At 37.8% G+C, this 19,673-nt stretch overlaps 1 protein-coding gene across 1 annotated transcript in view; it reads left to right on the forward strand.

Annotated features, from left to right (window-relative positions):
• Nucleotides 1–19,451, forward strand: part of LOC106069384 (protein Wnt-4-like) — a 94,289-nt gene extending 74,838 nt beyond the window's left edge. Inside the window, exons 3-5 of the mRNA XM_013229038.2 lie at nucleotides 2,263–2,513; nucleotides 13,228–13,496; nucleotides 14,841–19,451. Coding sequence (XP_013084492.1) covers nucleotides 2,263–2,513; nucleotides 13,228–13,496; nucleotides 14,841–15,302 — 982 coding nt within the window. The 3' untranslated portion in view covers nucleotides 15,303–19,451. The remainder of the gene's footprint in view (nucleotides 1–2,262; nucleotides 2,514–13,227; nucleotides 13,497–14,840) is intronic.
• The last annotated feature ends 222 nt before the right edge of the window (nucleotides 19,452–19,673 follow it).

Genomic DNA, 19,673 nt, shown 5'->3' on the forward strand with positions numbered 1-19,673 from the left:
CTGTGAAAACTGGCACTAAAATTGCAGAGGACAAGAAAGCATGGAAGATAAGATGGAAAATCTCGCAGAAGGCTGGCCATTAGCCTTACAATGTGATCAGTTTTGGATCAGCAGCGTCGCAAGGTCTGCCAGAGTGTAGTTAAGTGTACTACAAGCTGCCCAAGGGTCACCAGCTCCTGTTGTTTTTTTACATAGGATTAATGGGTTTTAATTGCAAGGCAGCGGAGTTTTGCTCCTCCAAGAAGGTTAGCCAGCAAAGGCCAACGAACCCCTCATGCCCGAAGCTTTCTGATTTAGGCGACAGATTCTAGCCAGCAAAGGCCAACGAACCCCTCATGCCCGAAGCTCTCTGATTCAGGCGACAGATTCTAGCCTTTACCCATTGCTCTGTCAGTGACAACAGTTCGGCCAGACACAACATCTGAGCCACAAGTGAAGACCAGGAGTTGATACTACTAGGCACAAAAGCTAACAGGCCAGTGCATGATAAATGCTATATATTAGAATCATAAAAATATTCCAGATAAAAGCTAATAACTTCAAACAAAAGCCAACATTGTTATGGTGTTCTACTCAAGAAGGATGGTATCACTATGTCGAATATTTCCCCCTTACTTTCTGGCCATAATAAGCAATAAGTATATGACGTCATTAATCTCTCTCTGCTAGTATCGATGGTGTGATGTTCTGTTTGGTAAATATTTGCTGCATTTAGTTTGGGACTGGGGAATCTTATCCATTTTAAAATCCTGTTTATAACATAATCTGTTCTGTGACGTACAGTATTTGTTTTAATTTTGAAATGTTTCTCTGTTGCTTTGTACTACTTTCGGTTCAAAGAACTGCCCAATGCTAGTGAAATAAAACACATTTTTTAAAATGTCTCTTTTGTTTTACCATGGTTTTACTGTACGGTAACTTCTAACTATGTTTCAGAAATTATATTACAGGTAAATAAGAAAGTTATATATTCATTTTGTTATGCATCAATCTTATATTTCTGGTCGTAATTTCAAGCCTTGACCATTTGCAGCTTGATCGGACATTGTTTAAAGATTTATACACACACCTAAAATTAGCTCAAAGACTCAAACACACATCTAACGGTAGCATAAAATTGTAGACACACATATAGCAAGAGCTAGTTCATCCCTACCAAACTAGCTTCAGGATTCAAGCACACTTCTTGCTATAGTTTAAGAACTTGTACTTTTATCACGCAATAACTTAAGGACTTTTACACTTCTACAGCAAGACTTTGAGGACACACGCACACATTGAAAAGTTGGCAGACGTCTATATCCTTGGCTCAGTCTGTCTAATATTAAAGCTATAACAAACAAAAAAAAGTAGAAGAATCAAACCACACACACACACACATCTCCATTTCTAGACACCGTATGTCTCTATGCTAGGTCGTCCGCTTTTCAAATGTTATGGCTCTAATAACACGGACTTGTTACCTACTTAATGTTGCCAGAAGAACTGTGTTGATTTTTTCTAAATACGGTCGAGTCCAAGTCGTGGGAACAAGAAAGGGGTGCGGTGGGCTGGTTCAAGCTATTGGCGCTTGTCATGTATTAAAAAAGTATAGGCTTAAGGAATGGATTGTATTGTAATACTCAGTAATACGTTTGGTTTTGATCAGAATATAGTTAACAAGAAAATTAAATTTTTTTTTCTTATGAGTATCAATAAATTGCTTGATTAAAAGATTGTAGTAATTTGCAATTTGTATTTTTCTTCTGTAGTTTTCTTCAAGTTGATATGAAATTTCAGTCGTAGTTTTTATGTACATTAATAACTAATTTCTTGTTGTTATTGTTGATGTTTTTTGTTTTTTTTGTAAAGCCCACGTGATTATTTCACCTGACTTATTAGATGAATATATGTTACTCTGTTGTCACGTGGTTTTCACGTTGAAAGGATGCTAGATCTGTATCACGTGATACTAACACATTTGTGTGATGAGGATCTGGTTTTTGGAATAGCGACCAGAAACAAACAATCTTTCTTTTTTTTTTACAAAAGTTCAGAATTTTTTTATTTTTTTTTATTCAATTCAATTTTTAACAAATATTTAGTGTACTACTATCATGCTATAAGTTTTTATAAAGTGATAATATGATAGGCATGGTCTGAGTAATGTTATTTTATCTAAAGTAGTGAATATTTTAAAGTGTTTTTACAGAATACTGTTACAAAAAATATGTCATTGTAAAAATGTCTTAATTCAAAGACGTGTGTGTTTTCATTCATCAGGTACCTGGGAGTGACCAGTTCCTATCAGATTCTGGCTGACGAGGTCCGTCACAAGCCTCAAGCCTGCTCTAACATTCAGTACTTCCTGCCGCACCAGAGGGACATCTGCAGCAACGACGGCAAACTGCTGGACGTCATTCGGAGTGGTGCCTCTATGAGCATCGAGGAGTGTCAGTATCAGTTCCGAGATCGACGGTGGAACTGCTCCACCACCAACAGCACGGATGTATTTGGAAAAGTTCTTTATATCAGTAAGTGGCTTGCCCTTGGTATCCGTCTCTCTTGAGCCATTACTAGAAGTCTTTCATTTTCATAGGCACATCTTTTTCCTCTTGGTCAACTCTATATATGTCAGTGTTGTTTTGTTTTGTTTTAGGTCAATCTGATTTCGATGTTCGTTTATTTCAAAAGCTTTTTTATTGTGGCTCGATCAATATCCAACTGTTATTTACTGATATCATTAAACAGTTTGTTTTTAAACATTTCGCCCAATGGTCCTACCAAATATTCAAAAGTATTTAGCCAAATGTTCGCCTGTTCTGCTCTACTTAGATAATCTGATTTGTAAATCTCTATTGAATTATTTAAAATAATTTTTTTGACTAGTCTTCGAGCCCAAAGTCAAAGGGGGAATGCAATATTTCACCAGACAATGCAGTCCTAGCTGTGATCTACATTTTTCGCAACATTCAACGCAGACCAAGCCGATATCTGCTGGTAGTAGTAGGATATGAGTTACTTTCCCCGTCTACACTTCTCTTCTACAATAGATTTTCTTTTCTTCTCAAAATGTATAGTACGCGACATTTGTAATAGATTTCCTGGTGTCTCTTTTCGATGCCATTTGCGTCCATTAGTTCTTCTCTAAATACTAATGTATTCATTTATGGTTTGTTGATTATATAAGTAGTTTTCCAGCCGAGGTACTCAAATAATGATTTAATACTGTTTTTTTTAAATTAATTTTTACAGAAAAAAAAAAAAAGGTTTGCTTGGAGAATCTTGTCATCGGGAACGGGTCTGCATAAAGAACTAGTGAGGAGGGAGTAGGAGGGTATGAACGAAATAAAAAAATGTCTGGATGATTCAGTCAAGCAAGTGTAAGGACTTCGCTTTGATACAAGGAAAGCTGGGCGGCGCTAGGTTAGCTGACCCAATACGGCATCAAACGACGTTCAGGTGCCGAGCGTAACCTCCTTGATTATTCGTCCCCAAAAACCTTACCACCGACTCTGTTTCTGCGGCCTCGCGATGTGAATGAGGAAATTGAAGCTTCTTTGACGCCTAGGACTTCAAAGACTTGACAAAGAGGAATAACACCTCGCTGGCATAGGCAAGGGTTGTTGAGGACGTTGCTGTCTCACGAAACTGTTTCTTAACCTGAAAACCTTGGTTTCACTGTTCTCGTTCTTTAATTTTACTAGATGATGGGTGTGTCAGAGAGGTTTACATTTTTACTTATACAAAAAAATTAACGAAGACAATTTTTATTTCAATTAATATAGTATCCTCTAGAAATATGCCGTCTAAGAAAAATGTGTAACAAAAACTAATGTCACAATGTAGGTTAGAAAGCAACAAGTAAAGATATATACATTTCTAAAAACCCTCACTGACTCATCACTGATTCTCCCACTTATCGCGGACGAAAAGATGCGAGAATTGAACCTGCTATCACTTACCTTTGGTCTACAACTACTCAGATATTTTTTAGGATCGAAATCGCAGCAGTTAAAATGACCAAAATCGATTTTTTTTTATTCGCGCCCACGATCCTACATTTTTTGTTAAATTTTGAAGCCGACAAATTGAAAAAGTACAAGATTATACTTCCATTATCTTTGGTGTTTGTCTCTCGCGTATCTCTCTGGTGTCTCTCTGGTGTCGGTCTATCTTTCTGATGTCTGTCTGTCTCACTCTGGTGTCTCTCTGGTGTCGGTCTATCTTTCTGATGTCTGTCTGTCTCACTCTGGTGTCTCTCTGGTGTCGGTCTATCTTTCAGATGTCTGTCTGTCTCACTCTGGTGTCTCTCTGGTGTTTAGCTCTGTGGTGTCTCTCTCCGATGTCTCTGGTGTCTGTCTCAATTGTTGTCTGTATGTCTCTCGGGTGTCTCTCTATTGTCTGTCTCTCTGTTGTATCTCTTGTGTTTGTCTCTCTGCCTGTTTGTCTTTCAGGGATCTCTCTGTCTCGCTGATGTCTTTTTTCTTTTGATATCTGTCTTTCTGCGAGTTTCTCTGATGCCTGTGTCTCTAGTCTATCTCTCCAGTGCAGTATCTCAGGTGTCTGTCTATGTAGTGTCCTTCACTCTGTTTTCTATCTTTCCATCTCTCTCTCTCAGGTGTCTGTCTATGTAGTGTCCTTCACTCTGTTTTCTATCTTTCCATCTCTCTCTCTCAGGTGTCTATGTAGTGTCCTTCACTCTGTTTTCTATCTTTCCATCTCTCTCTCTCAGGTGTCTATGTGGTGTCCTTCACTCTGTTTTCTATCTTTCCATCTCTCTCTCTCAGGTGTCTATGTGGTGTCCATCACTCTGTTTTCTCTCTTTCCATCTCTCTCTCTCTCTCTCAGGTGTTTGTCTTTCTATCTTTCTCTCTGGTGTCTGTCAATTTTTCAATGCTTCCATACTCAGGTGTGATTCATGAGTCAAACTAAAAGAGGAAACAATGGAAGAGCTTTTTCTAGTCTTCCCAAGAGAATCAACTCCAATAAGACTATTTGCTCTTAGCTTTTCCAAACAGAATCAACAGCTGTCCTGCCTACGGTCAGACTGTTCAACATACAAAAAAAAATGTCCAAAACTAAAATGGGAAGGAAAGAGGAAGCGAACAGATAAATGGATTCGAAGAAAAAAAAAACTTTGGGTAATAGAGGTCGGCCACCCCGAACAAAATACTTCAATTGACTTTCACTTTACAATGAAATAGACTTCTTGAAAGGTGGTATCAGGCTAGGGGCGCCATAGACTGGGTAGGAGGGGAAGCATGGTGGCGCTAACTCCAGGTCGTGACCGATTGTCGGTCTATGTTTGCGCACGTTATTATCAGGAACACGAAAAGAAACCCGGACAAGATGGTCGGATCAAAGAAATCCTCCAGGGACGCCTCGCAAAAGCAACGCGCGCTGTTTGTATCCAAACGGGGGGAAAAGGGGAGAGACTCGTGATGGCGCACCCTGGTAGCCAGTTCAAGCCGGGCCCCTGTAAATCTATGGTCCCTATGCGAGCGCCCCGAGAGGAAGTCCAGGTCACTTCTATCTGCGGGGTGAGCGTCTCATGAGAAAAGACATTTGGAATAAACACCAAATTTGCTTTAGAGCCGGACATCGGCCCGCTGGACTGAGCTTTAGAGATGAGCTTCCGGGGAAAAATGGCTTATCAAATTCAGGCTCACAGTCGTGAATTGAAACAAACGGATTCCGTTTGGCCCTAGTTAAAGCATAAGTCCAACTTGAGTCAGCACTGGAGAAAAACTCACCCAATCCCTCCCCCCCCCCCCAGTCATTTTTTTTTCACACACATCCTTTTTTTTCTTTCTTTTAGACCTCCGGGGACTGATGAAAAGGGCTCACATGTGTAATCAATTAGCGTGTTTGAGCAGATACAATAAATGGCATTGGCCACCACATATCTGTCCCCAGTGGTACTCTCTTCCCACAAAATGGATCTCAACTAAAATCGTTACAATGTAACTTGGCAGTGTTTGTTTCTTGGGAGTTCTAGTTCTTGTATGACTTCCCAGAACTCTCAGGTATCAGAAGGGACTAGAATTATAGCTTTAAAATAGTGACTGGTTTTCTAAATACGTATATACCATCATTTCTCTGCACATCTTTAATTAGGCATATTAACGTTTTTCGCATGCTTGGCTTTCAACATTCTATCTATCTATCTATCTATCTATCTAGCTAGCTATCTATCTATCTATCTATCTATCTATCTATCTATCTATCTATCTATCTATCTATCTGTCTGTCTGTCTGTCTGTCTGTCTGTCTGTCTCTCTCTCTCGTCAGATTCATAAAGAAGGAAAAGATTTTTTTAAAAAAAAGGAAATTTATTTTTTTCTACTTGCTTGTTTTAAAAAACCTTAAAACAAACGCCAAAAATAAACAGTTTTTTTTTCTCTTCAAGATTTTGTTTCACTCTCCACAAACTGCAAGGAGAGCGTATCACTGACCTACGAAACACGTGTCTACCATTTCATAACGTTTTCTATGTCAATATAAATGTATAGGTATCTACCCCCCCCCCCTCTACTCCGCTCCACAGGCCTGCACCCAGCTTGTGAAAGGTAGTTGCATACCTTAAAGCATCCAATCTATTTCGATTCTCTGTTTCGATTTTTTTTTTATCCTTTCGAAACGGGAAATATTTCTATTAAAAACGTTTTATCAAATTATAAGGTCTATTTTTTTTTTATACATATATATTTGTTTTTACAATATTTACATCTATCATTTTTACTGTTTACAAAATTTAGTAAAGAACGACTACTCTGACAAGAAATATCAACTGAAACAAAAAGTGTTGTTTTTTTTTTTACAATGTTTAATTCTTTTACTGAAAGCGCACACGGCACAGGTACAAACCTCGTGGATCACATATACAGATCGCGTACTTCGCAGATGAAAAAATAAAATAAACAAATCTCGTACATGCTTTATCACAAATACACATTCAAAAGAAAAAACTAAACTTTCTATTAAATTATAGAAAAAAGGTAAACATATTTATTTACTTTATGTCACATTTAATGTATGAAAAAAAAGGCGCGTAATGTCTGAGTGGTAAAGCGGTTATTTTCTAAAAATAACCAGCAAATTTTGTTTACTTTCTGCTGCTGCTTAGAGCTCAACAACAACAAAAAAATGTTATTGAGTTTCAGATTTGACCAAAAATTTCGATAGATTTATTGAAATATGAAACCAATAAAAAATTATTCTCTCTCTCTTTCTCGTTTTTTTTTTTGTGGGGTAAAAAAAAAAAGGGGGGGGGTTCTATAATTATTTTGTATTAAGATTTTTTGTTCTGCAGCTTTCGCGTGAAGGCTTCGATCTTTTTTTTTTTTTTGGGTCTAGATTCTAGTTCGTCTATTCCTCCGCCTGACTGCAGTTAAAAGTGGAGAAACATACTAAGAATCCACGTACCATCTGTTGAGCACAAGGATATGACATGTCTTTTTAGTATCACATTTGAGTGTACACCGCTCCAAGTCAAACACGCTCAACAAACTTGACTTATTGAATCATTTGATGGACACATGAAGTCAACACAAGAATAGAAAAGTGTAGGTGGGGAGTGGGGGGGCAGAAAAACAATAGTGGTATTGTAACCTCGCCCTCTTCCCCCCTCCTCCTCTCCCTTTCTCCTCTCCACTTCGCGCCCGGCGCCTCTAAGCTAGTGTAAATACTACAATTTAATTGCAAGGAACCATGAGACTGCATGTCCCAGCTATACTCTCTTTATTCTCTTTTTCAATAGGAGCGATCTCCACAGGGCGCTGTGGGCTTCTTAGGGGGCTCAGGTTACCCCACACCTCATTTTAGCTTCATGTTGGATCACCTTCTTTTTGTTTTGGTCTGCACCTCTCTTCCTCCAAATGTGTATACTCCCTTTTCAATTCTCTTTCCCCACCCAGCCCCACTTTCCCACAAACATGCTCAGAAAATGGTTGAAATAGTGGCGGTCCAACACAGACGTTTTCAAAATTACAATTAAAAGAGAAGACCCTGGAGCTAGAGACGCTAAGAGAGACATGGAGAGCGAAATAGAGAGAACGAAAGAGAGAGAGAGAGAGGATAAGAAAGATGGAGACGGAGAGAGACAGTGTGAGAGGGAGAAAGAGATAGAGAGACAGACAGACAGAGACAGAGAGAAAGGGAGACAGAGGGAGAGAGGGGGGAGGGAGACAGCGAGACAGAGAGAGAGAGTCGGAATGTGGAGCTCAGAACTAGGTAAAAAAGGAACATAACCCGACTGCTTTCTCAGGTTGAGGAGCCATATCTCTGAGAATCTGACATTGTCGGAACACAACAGATAGTGCCGCTGGCCGCGCTCGTAGAATAACACAACACTGGCTGGTCACGTGAAAACAAACAGCCAGGCACGTCTTGCTGGGCGGCTTGAGTATCCCTGGGTCACGTAGACACGAGCAAGCAGCACGGGGCCAGGCATGAGCGGTAACATAATATACCTGGTGCATGATGGGCTAGCCAAGAAGAACAACGAACTACACCTGGAGTACAGGGGTCAACCGTGAGCAGGGCACGTTGACACGAGGACGCAAGATTGATAGGTCATTTAAATCCTTACTAGAAATAAGAAAGAATTGCTATAGAGAAGTGTTTTTAGTAGAATAAAATCATTGTAACCAGTTTGGACCCTTGCTTCAAATGTAATCTGTTTTAACCCATGCCTCACACTGAACTATCGCTATGTCACTCTGAGCTATAAAACAAAAAGTTATGTCATGTTGAAAAATAACAAAATTATAAAAAAGGGCTTATAGAAGGGTAAGAACAGGGCCGGCCTTAGGCCACTGCAACCTATGCGGTGGCAGAGGGCCCCGCGCTAATTCTAGGTGTAAATTATTAAATTAAACCATTATAATCGCGGCCTCCAGATTTTCCAGGAGCTCCTGGAAATCTGAAATCTCTAAAATATCCCGAAAACTCATAAGAGATTGTCATTTTGGGGTGTCATTCAATATGGAAAACGCCAATCCTACGCGTGATAAAAATGAAAAAAAAATCTGCATTTTCAGCTTTCATTTTAATAAAAATGTAATGCAAAACAAATTTATTTTCTAATCCAAAATTTTAATTTACACTTATTATCCTTATCTCATAACTAGCCCCGCGCAATTCCGTTCGCATAGGGTCCCACAATGGTTAGGGCAGGCCCTGGATAAGATCACATAATTACTGCCATGAAATATTTCTGTTAAAAAATTATTTACTTACCGTTTTGCAATTAACTAATTGGTTAGTAGTTGTTGATTTTTATTGATTTATGCATGAACTAGTTCCATGATTTATGTTTTGTCTTCGAATAATTGTGCAAAGTTTTAACTTGATCCAAGAATGGGAAGCTAGAAAGAAGGTGTGCAAGATTTGTACCAGACAGACACTATGAGCTTTGTAAAAATTGCCATTTCACACTGAATTATAAAGATGTCGCACCTAACTATACAGATGTATAATGTCATACTGAACTATGATAAAAAAAAATTGCATTACAATACATCAGCCAAGTGTTCTGGCTTGGTTGTTAGATTAGCTAAGAAATAAGTACAATACATCAGCCAAGTGTTCTGGCTTGGTTGTTAGATTAGCTAAGAAATAAGATCAGCCATGACCAATTGGATTTACTGAGAAAATGTTTATGGTCAATAATTAGACACTATTGATAGTAATCTTGGTTCTGAGAACATTTTTTACGGTGAAAGATTAAAATAACATAACAATCTAGTTTCTCACACAATGTAAATGTCGACTGATGAAAGACTCAGTTGTAACCTCGTTGACTTTTACCGACCCTGACCTTACTAACAGTTTGACCAATAAAAATGGGACAAGATGACCATGTCGTGAACTACTACAAGTGTCTCAGGTGGACATTATATACCAAATTAAGATGGTCAGGACATGTTGGCTCGACAGACACCTAATTCGACCAAACAAAGTATTACACTAGGAACTATTCAAGGTAAAACTGCACGAGATGGACATGTCAAAAAGAAAGAAAGACTCAAGATGTCCATATAATGGCAATGTCCTCGATTCCGAAGATTAAGGCTGTGTGCATTGATTCACATGATTATGCAGACCCAGTTGCGACCTGCATATTTTCCCGCATCTCCAACAGAGAAAGCCGTTGTCCTCTGGCAGTCTATTTAAGTTTTCTTTCCGTCTTCTGCGCCCGTCTTCAATAATGTCTTTTCTTTGAGTCTCAAATGTTTGTCCCGCAGCCTTTGTGAGAGCTCTCCGTCTCTTTCAGAGACCATCTGCTGCCAGCTACTTTTCTCTATGCCGGTTAAGGTGAAATTGCGCCTGAGTTGATCTTTATAGCGCTTACGCGGGTCCCCTTTGTTACGCCACCCCTCTTTAAGCTTGCCAAAGAAGATAGACTTTAGCATGCGGTCCTCTCCTTATATAGCATATGGAATAAAGACATCTACCTTGAGAAAGTAAGCTTTAAGACGATTCTTCATGCCTATCTCCATTTTCATTTGCTTCTGAAACTGCTGCTGGTAATGTGCAACTAAAGCTGATAAAATAGCAGTCAGATTCTTTGTTGAAAGCGAAGTATAGACTAGTGGCTGTGCCAAAATTTTACAGTTATTTACCTGAACGGTACTTTGAATTGCGGTAATTTGCAGCCAGAATTCTAGCTATGTTTGCAAGCACTGATCTCTGTGAGCAGTTCTTTTCCATAATACAAGCTACAAAATCATCACACCGTTCGTGATTATCTGATCAAAATTTGTCATCAGTGATGAAAGTGTCAGTAGCAAAAAACCTTCAACCTGACATTAATAAACTTGTATCCCAGAAAAGATGTCAAGTTCAGAACCAGTGCTTTTTTTGTGACGGTACCCACCGTTACGGCGTACGGGAACCTTTTTCAATTTGTGGAAAAATATTACTTTTATTGTATTTTAGCGTTTATTATTAATTAATTAGTAGTTAAAAGTTAAGCAATTCATCACTGAGTACCGGCACTAATTTTTTTAACAAAAAAGGACTGATCAGGACAATCGTAATGCGTAATCATAGTAATGTTTAATTACCAATTTGTACTACAAATTTAGCTAACTAAGAGACAGGTATGCAATTAATTATTGTATTCTATTGTATTGCAACTTATGTTTGGCTGCGGCCCCTCAGGTCATATTAAGTTTTATGTGGCCCATACACCTTAATGAGTTCGACATGCCTTGTAGTAACCTGTTTCAACCCATGCATTAGTTGCAACAGGTGTTAATCTTGCCTCAATTGTAACCAGTTTTAACCTAATCCCAATCTGTAACCAGTTAAAATTCATGGCTCATCTGTAACCAGTTAAAATTCATGGCTCATCTGTAACCAGTTAAAATTCATGCCTCAGCTATAACCGGTTTTGAAAGGCAGGTTGAGTTTCACAGCAATCTGAGGACATGAGATAGTTCTCATTATCGTCTGCTAAGACGGAAGCTTGAAACATTGAAACAGACAATCGATTAAGGAAATGACGTCAACTTTTTTTGAAGCTGTGACTGGAGAGCGATTGTTGTACTTAGCCATCTGCTGACAGCTTTCACAAAGACATTTATGGCTAATTATTTACTTGTTAGTTGTATCAATATTGACCATCTCTTGTTTTAACTACCTGTTTTATAGACTAAGGGATCGTTTTTTGTAGTTTGATTTAGAACACAGTCATTTTTTATGGTTGAAAAGATGCTTTTATTTTTTGGTAGTTTATGTAGTGATAACATGTTCTATCGATTTGGTTCAGTATTTATTTACGACCTGTGACATTTATATTTATTTAATACATGGATTATAATTAGTTGTAGGCCTAAACATGCACGGGAGTTGAGACAGTTTCTAAGAAACATACATTTTCAGTTTTACTTGTAAAAAAAAGTACTCAAATAACTAGCTTACAGCTAAAAAATAGCTGGTTTTGAGCCCTAATTTAAACGTCTATTATTGTGAATAAACAACTTGTTTAAAACCTTAAAACAAAATGTTGTTAACAAATACTTTAAAGATGCAATGTAAATTCACTTATCATTTCACTTATACCTGTTTCTTTTGACCACGGCGAGAACGTGACGAGATCTAGGAGTCTGTTGTTAGGTTTGAGACGAGATCTAGGAGTCTGTTGTTAAGTTTGAGACGAGATCTAGAAGTCTGTTGTTAAGTTTGAGACGAGATCTGGGAGTCTGTTGTTAGGTTTGAGACGAGATCTAGGAGTCTGTTGTTAGGTTTGAGACGAGATCTGCTACTTCTTGTACTTTTGATTTGACCCCAATGTTTTCTTCGATTTCTTCCTTTCCTATTAATACTTGAGTTTTGGCGTCATCTATTCGGGCTTATTAATTGGTGGCTTCTTGAGTTTATTCTTTTAGACCCTAAATTTGTAGAGGACTAGAGCATCCAAACTAGTCCTGGTGCTAAAGTTTCTCGAGATTTTTGTTTAAATGCATTTTCGCATCTCACACTGGCCAAAATATAGTAAATAAATTTAGGTACAAGGGCTTTAAATTCGTGAAAAAGTAAAAGTCAGTAAAGTTCTCCATTCAGACCTATGGGGCGGATGATGTTAAGGTCAGCTGTTTCTTTGGCCAACGGTAACGAACAGGGTATCATGTGGCCAGCACAATGACCAACTGCCTTTACTTTCCCCAATTTAACTCAGGTACCAATTAGCGTTGCGTGGACTCCGTGGCGCCTTAAAATCCCGAAGTTTTAAATCCTAGTTCTCACCGAGATTCGAGCATAGGTCCCTAGATTCAGATGCCAAGCGCTTAATCACCCAGACACCGCGCCCCCTAATTCGTAAAAATTGTGCCTCTTTTGCCAACCAGCCCAGGGTTCTAAGACTCCAAAGTCTCGATCTGTCTCAGCTGTCTCAGGCTTTGCAATGCTTTCAACTACTATTTACGAAATGCTCCGAAATAGAATAATTGAAGACACACAATGAATCCATTCGTTTTGTGTAGATAATATGGCGAAGGTATTTCTTCCGCTAACATGGCAAAAAACGAACGCTTGTAAGAGGGTTTTATGAAATCTTCATATTTGTGCTGGCATTTCGTGTTTTGCTAAGTATGTAGACCTGTATCTAATTTTGTGTTTTGCTAAGTATAATGCATAAACATGTAGACCTGTATCTGGTTGTATGTTTTGTTAAGTATAATGTATAAACATTTAGACCTGTATCAAATGAAATATCATTGCGTCTTATTTTTCTTCCAGAAAGTCGAGAAACTGCATACATCTACGCCATATCGTCTGCGGGAATTATGTATGCTGTTACCCGCGCATGCGCCAAGGGGGAGCTTGACAAATGTGGATGTGACACGAAGGTGAAGACTCGCCAGCCAGGGGAGGACTTTGAGTGGGGCGGCTGTTCCGACAACATACGTTACGGCGCCAAGTTTTCTAAAGATTTTTTGGATCAAAACGAAACCAGATCAAAGGATCACGGCACCATGAATCTCTGGAACAATGGCGCAGGAAGGAAGGTGGGTTGTTTTTTTTTTTACAATTCACAGTTTGAGTAAATAGAAAGATTACTTTTTTTTTAAATGTGTATTTCCGGTCTTCATATTTGTCACTTTCGCAAAGCCAGTTGATTTTTTCACTCATCCCACACCGTCAGACATATTGATATTTTATATTTCAACATCTCTCTCTATATATATCTATCTATCTCTTGGGCTCTTTCTCTCACTCTTTATCTCTCTTACACTCTCTATATCTCGTATTCACTCTCTCTCTCTCTCTCTCTCTCTTTTCCATTCTTAAAACTTCACATTCTCTTTGTCTTTTTTTTTTTCATTCACTCTCCCTCACACACAATCCTCTTCTCTGACGCTCTTTCATTCTCTCTTTCTATCACGTCCTTTTCACTTTCTCTCTCTCTCTCTTTCTCTCTCTCTCTCTTTCTCTCTCTTTCTCTCTCTCTCTCTCTCTCTCTCTCCCTCTATCTGCTATTATCATAGCAGCAAGTTTTTGTAACGTTACTTTAATTATAAAACTATAATTTTAACAAGTGTGTTCATTATGAAATGCATTGATGAACAAAGTAATTGATAACTGTGAGCTCCTACTTTCACTCTATCGACCTATTTGCGGCGTTAAACTATTAAATGACACAAAGTGCACGCCGATAGCCCGGACTTCTTCAAGCAGACACATAGAAATGTTGGAAGACGTGGGCTAGTTTTACCTTCTTGTTTTAAATTCCTCTTATTACAAACTCATGAGTTCCAAAAGTTGGAAACTGGACACTGATAACAGATCTAACGATTTTCCGAGAAATTGGATAATTCATGTATATCTCTGGAACAAAAAAAAAATTGGCCACACGGTAAAAACCTGGCCTGACGTTATAATATTTGCAACTATAATCATGTTCAAATTAAATTTGGCTAACGTCTTTTTATTCTGAACACGTTTCAGCGGGAATTCCCGCACTCGACTCAAATGTTTCTTTGTAGTCAGTAAAGAGTTGAAGAAATAGATAGACTTACAAGAACAATTTGCGCACCGTCTTATGTAGAAATTAGTAGCTGGACTTTAACAGAAGAACATGACTGTGCAAATCTGACTGGAAAGACTTCTTGTAAAAGTGAAGCATTATAAGAAATAAATATAATGACAAATAATAGACGTCATCAACGTCATAAGGAAAGAACTGATTTAAAAAAACAACAATATTTTACGTACTTGTTACTTAAACCATTCTTGTACTCTAAGCTTACACAATAGAAATGAATGCAAGATGTAAGCATTAGTTTTAGTGCTGCTGTTACATACGCTTACATGGGCTAATCTTTTTTCTTTCTTTCCTTCCCAACATCTAGACAATAAAAGATGAAATTGATGTCCAGTGCAAGTGCCATGGCGTATCGGGCGACTGCTCCGTCAAGATCTGCTGGCGTAAAATGCGCACCTTCAGAGACATTGGCGCAGTACTGAAGCAAAAATTCGACGGCGCGAGCTACGTCCGTTGGGACAAGAGCCGGAAACGGTTGAAGCGCATCACAGGCAAGCAAAAGAGGCCCACCAAAAAGGACCTGGTCTATCTGGCCGAGTCACCGGACTTTTGCGAGTACAACCCTGACTATGGCTCCTTGGGCACCCGGGGTCGGCAGTGCAACAAGACCAGCTACGGGTTGGACGGCTGCACGCTCATGTGCTGCGGCCGTGGGTACCAGACATTGGTTAGTGAGGAGAAACATGACTGCGACTGTAAATTTTACTGGTGCTGTCGAGTGGAGTGTAAAAAGTGTACAAAAAGCTTAGAAAAACATTACTGTAACTAGGTTACAAAAGAGAATTTTAACATTACTGTAACTAAGTTACAAAAGAGAATTTTAACATTACTGAAACTGAGTTCCAAATGAGGCTTCTACATTAAAGGAACAGAGTTACAAATGAGGCTTTGACAAGTTACAGGAAGCACTATTATTACCAAAACTAAAATACAAAAGGAAATTCTACAAACTCATAACAAAGTTACAAGAGAGACTTCTACATCGCTGTAACATGCTAAGCTGAAGATAGCACCACTAAATAAAGCCAAAAGCTAAACATATTTTCTGTTTGTTAATAAGGCTGTGTTCATATTCGTAACAAGTTTTTTTTTTAATTATTAACGTTATTATTATTATTATTATATTTTTAAATTATGGACATGTTACAATAGTAGAGCTTGTATGGTGTTATAATGTAGTTATGTATGTTGGATAAGAGTCTCATAATATCAACTCCAGTGCAGGAGAAGAGTCTCAAAATATTGGACTCTAGTACTGGATATCATAAGAGTCACATTATATTGGACTCCAGTACTGGATAACATTAGGGTCACATTATATTGGACTCCAGTTCTGGATATCATAAGAGTCACATTATATTGGACTCCAACATAGGAAAAAGAGTCTCATAAAAATAGACTCAAAAGCCTGAGAATTCAAGAGTTTCATAATTTCCTATTGCATTATCGCTTAATATGAACTGTCACAAATTGAATATCTGTACACAATTCAATGAGTCAATTTGATTCTAAGGACATCAACAATTTTAGAAAACAGAACTCATTTGGGTGCTTTGAGGGATTCAGTTGTGAAAGTGTATATTTCATGCATAATGCTGTTTATTGTTCGGACTATATAACTAATGACAGCATGATGCATTTCAAAAGTAAATGTCTATTTAAGGCCAAATAATCTTTTAAGGAACAACTTCCTGAGAGCTAAGACCATCAATTTCCACTAGGTCTTAAGGACTGAAACTCATCCAGTTTCAATTAGTTGAATCTCTTTGTATTTAACTACAGGTCTTACGTTAGGACTGGATGAACTAAACCAACTCTATAAAAGCCATGTATTCACACGTCGTATTAGAGGATTTATCCACACAGCTATAAAGAGACTGTAGAGACAGCGCTATAAAGAGCCCAAAATACATACTTAAGACATCTACCTCAGCAATCACTAACGAGAGGGAAGCCGGCTATTGGCACCGGAAGTGATGCTCTGTGAATATTATATGAACACGAGCCTCAACTAACAATGTGGGCAAAGAACAGAAGACTAGAACTTTTTTTTTCCTGACAATGAACAAAGCAGTTCTTTAAGTGGCGAACAAAAATGTTCATACTTCATAATGACAGGAATTGGAATTGTGTGGGATTTTACTACAACTTTGATCGGAGTTCAAGTCTGTACAATTCATAATGTTAACCAACTTAGGTCATTTTTTGTTGTTGCAAAACAAAATATTCTATCATTCTCTGCAACATTAGGTAAGAAGCAATGAACCTTTAAACATTGAACATTCAAACATGGACCATTGAAACACTGAACATTTCAACACTGAACATTAAATCGTTAAACATTGCAACATTGAAGGAACACCTCACAAGAAAATAGATAAAAACCTTTTTTAAAGTTTTATAATATATCGATCTATTTAGAAATTTGAGGTCGAAAAAAGATAATCTGAATTATTTGCATGACTAGACAAAAAAAAAAACGTTTAAGAAAGTTCCGACTTCAATTTAGATGACTTGGTGAATATTTAAGTTCTTTTGAAAATACCTCAATACAACACCATCTGATTTCTTACACTAATGCCAACAACAACAGCAACGACATCTTTATCAATAACATTCATAACAACAACAACAGAGTCTATAAATATATTTATTTATGTTCTTTTTGTGTTTATAGTTCACGTGTAAATTAGATTTACTTTTAGATCGTGTGTAAAGAATGCTGTCATTGTAAATAGATATTGTACATTGTAAAGCTATATGAGAATATTTTTTTTTAACCTTGTTAAGGAGAAATTCTTCTTGTTTTATCATTGAGACTTTGATCTAGAAGTCATTTGATTGCTCCAGTATTTTAACGAGAGCCGGAGAAGAAAACCTAAATCTTGTCAATACATAATGGGCGTTGTATTCTTTGTCAAACAAAGGTATCTCTATATGTTTTAACAGCAAGAGGCTCACTTATTTGTATAGAAACTAATATGAGTACATTTGTTAAATTTTGTGCTAACATTCTACGGTTTTTTACTGCTATTGTCAACACAAAGAACAAAGCAAACTGGAAGCTCATTTATACCTTAAATTTTTAATTTAAAATGTCAGTAAGCGGCATCTCTTTTTGTAATAACTAATTAGAATTCGGAAGCGCTGTGGCTGAGTTGTAAAGTGCTTGGCTGCCGAATCGGAGGGTCCCGGATTCGAAGACTGGGGAAAAGTAAAGGCTTTAGGCTGGCCACATGACACCCTAGTTAACCGTGGGCCACAAAACAAATGACCTTTACATTATCTGTCCAGTAGAAGGGGAACTTCCAGCAGAATTTATATGAAGACTAATGGGAGATCCAATAAATCTGGTGACTACGAGCCAGCTCTGTAAGAAGCAGTCGTATTAAAGAACACTAAAGGTTCATGGCTTCATATTTTAAAGCAATCGGCAATTTCAAGTGGACTTTGCTACAATATTCATGCGTTCATGAAATTGAAACATCGATGTTGTTTGTTGTAACGGATACATAGAACACATTTAGCTATTTCACAATGGTGTAAATAACTGCATCCATAATGAATCAATGGGCGCCCAGCTGCGAGCAATGGTGAATGTCTAATGTTGTCAGTTCTAGTTTGTGTGACGTAGAGTTTGTACATAAATAGATATCTCATAGACCAGAGATGTTGGTTCAAGTCTACTAGATCACTGCTTCTCTTAATTTGTATACCAGCTGTTCGTGGTTCTCTCCCATCCCATCGCTTGTCATCCGTCACTGTTGAATATATTAATGAACACACATTTCCGGTAAACACAAGCTTAACTCTCAACTCAACCTAAGCTCATACATCTCATGCTTTATGCACATATAACTAAGGCTGATACACTACGTTCTTATCAACGATTAAACCACACTCTTCACTGCGACACTGCTAACCACACAACTCACACCAAAGTTTTGCCCGACTCTTCACTGCAACAGTTAAACCCATAGACCTATTATTAATATTAATAGCCTGGACAAGTCAACAATCGACCTTTCTCGCTAAATAGGAACGAATCAATGTAGATAGTTGTATTGTACTGTAGTTACAAGAAGCTTAAATGTTTTCATGTTAACCCTTTAAGTCCTACATCTGTGACAAGAGGACATGACTGATAGTGTATGCTAAATTTAAAATTGCGGGGCCCCTGCCAGGCTCGGGGCCCAATTTAGGCAATCGATCAAATCAACCTAAGGCCGGCACTGCACTTTGCAGCTGGGTGACAAATCAGGAAGGTGTTCCACGCCTCTGTTTGCTTCGACTTGTAGCTGTGACAACACCAGAAGTGGAAGCATGACACCAGAACTGAAAGAATTTATAATAGTAAGATTGATAATAAGAAGAAGAATTACACAAATGATATCGTAAATGATGCAGTCATCTTCACTATCAGTCGTTTCAATGAAAGTACATTCAAATTCAGATTACAGCGACTTGTATATTTATACTTATAAATTATAGCTTTTATATAGCGCTACTTTCAAGCTTATAGTCGCTATGGTCCAAGTTCACTTGTTGGGGAGGGGGGTATCTGGGAGAAGGTTTTCCGTGCTGCTTCATAGTTAGCCAAGCCAAGTTCAAGCGTACTTAGCATCTCGACCACGCTTATACATTTATCTTTCAATGCATTACAAATATTAATTGACTGAATTTAAAATCATTACGTAGTTTGAATTAACTAATACAACAGACAGCAAACACACACATACAAGACAAAACAGACAGTCCACACGAAGTACAATACATACGGAACTTAATGAGCATTTTGAGTTGCACAACAAATCAATAGATCAATAAAAGGATGTCTTAAGAAGTGCTTAGTGAAGCGAAGACTTTGAACAACTCTGTAACAACCCCCCTGTATGTTTAGTGTATGCTCTATTTATAGTGACATGAACAGATGACATGTAATGACATTTACATACATGGTCATGTCACCAAAATAAAAGTTGTGACATAATTATTTAACCCATTCTATGACTTTGAATGTAAATTATTTAATTGTATATTATGATTGTCATTTCTAGAATTCGGGCCACAATGTTTGACTGTACATTTCTTAAATAGTTGTCTTTGTGGCTGTAGTTTTATATTTTAGTACAAGTTTTTT

Source organism: Biomphalaria glabrata, chromosome 1 (genome assembly GCF_947242115.1).
Source record: "Biomphalaria glabrata chromosome 1, xgBioGlab47.1, whole genome shotgun sequence".
In the NCBI taxonomy this organism is placed as follows: Eukaryota; Metazoa; Mollusca; class Gastropoda; family Planorbidae; genus Biomphalaria; species Biomphalaria glabrata.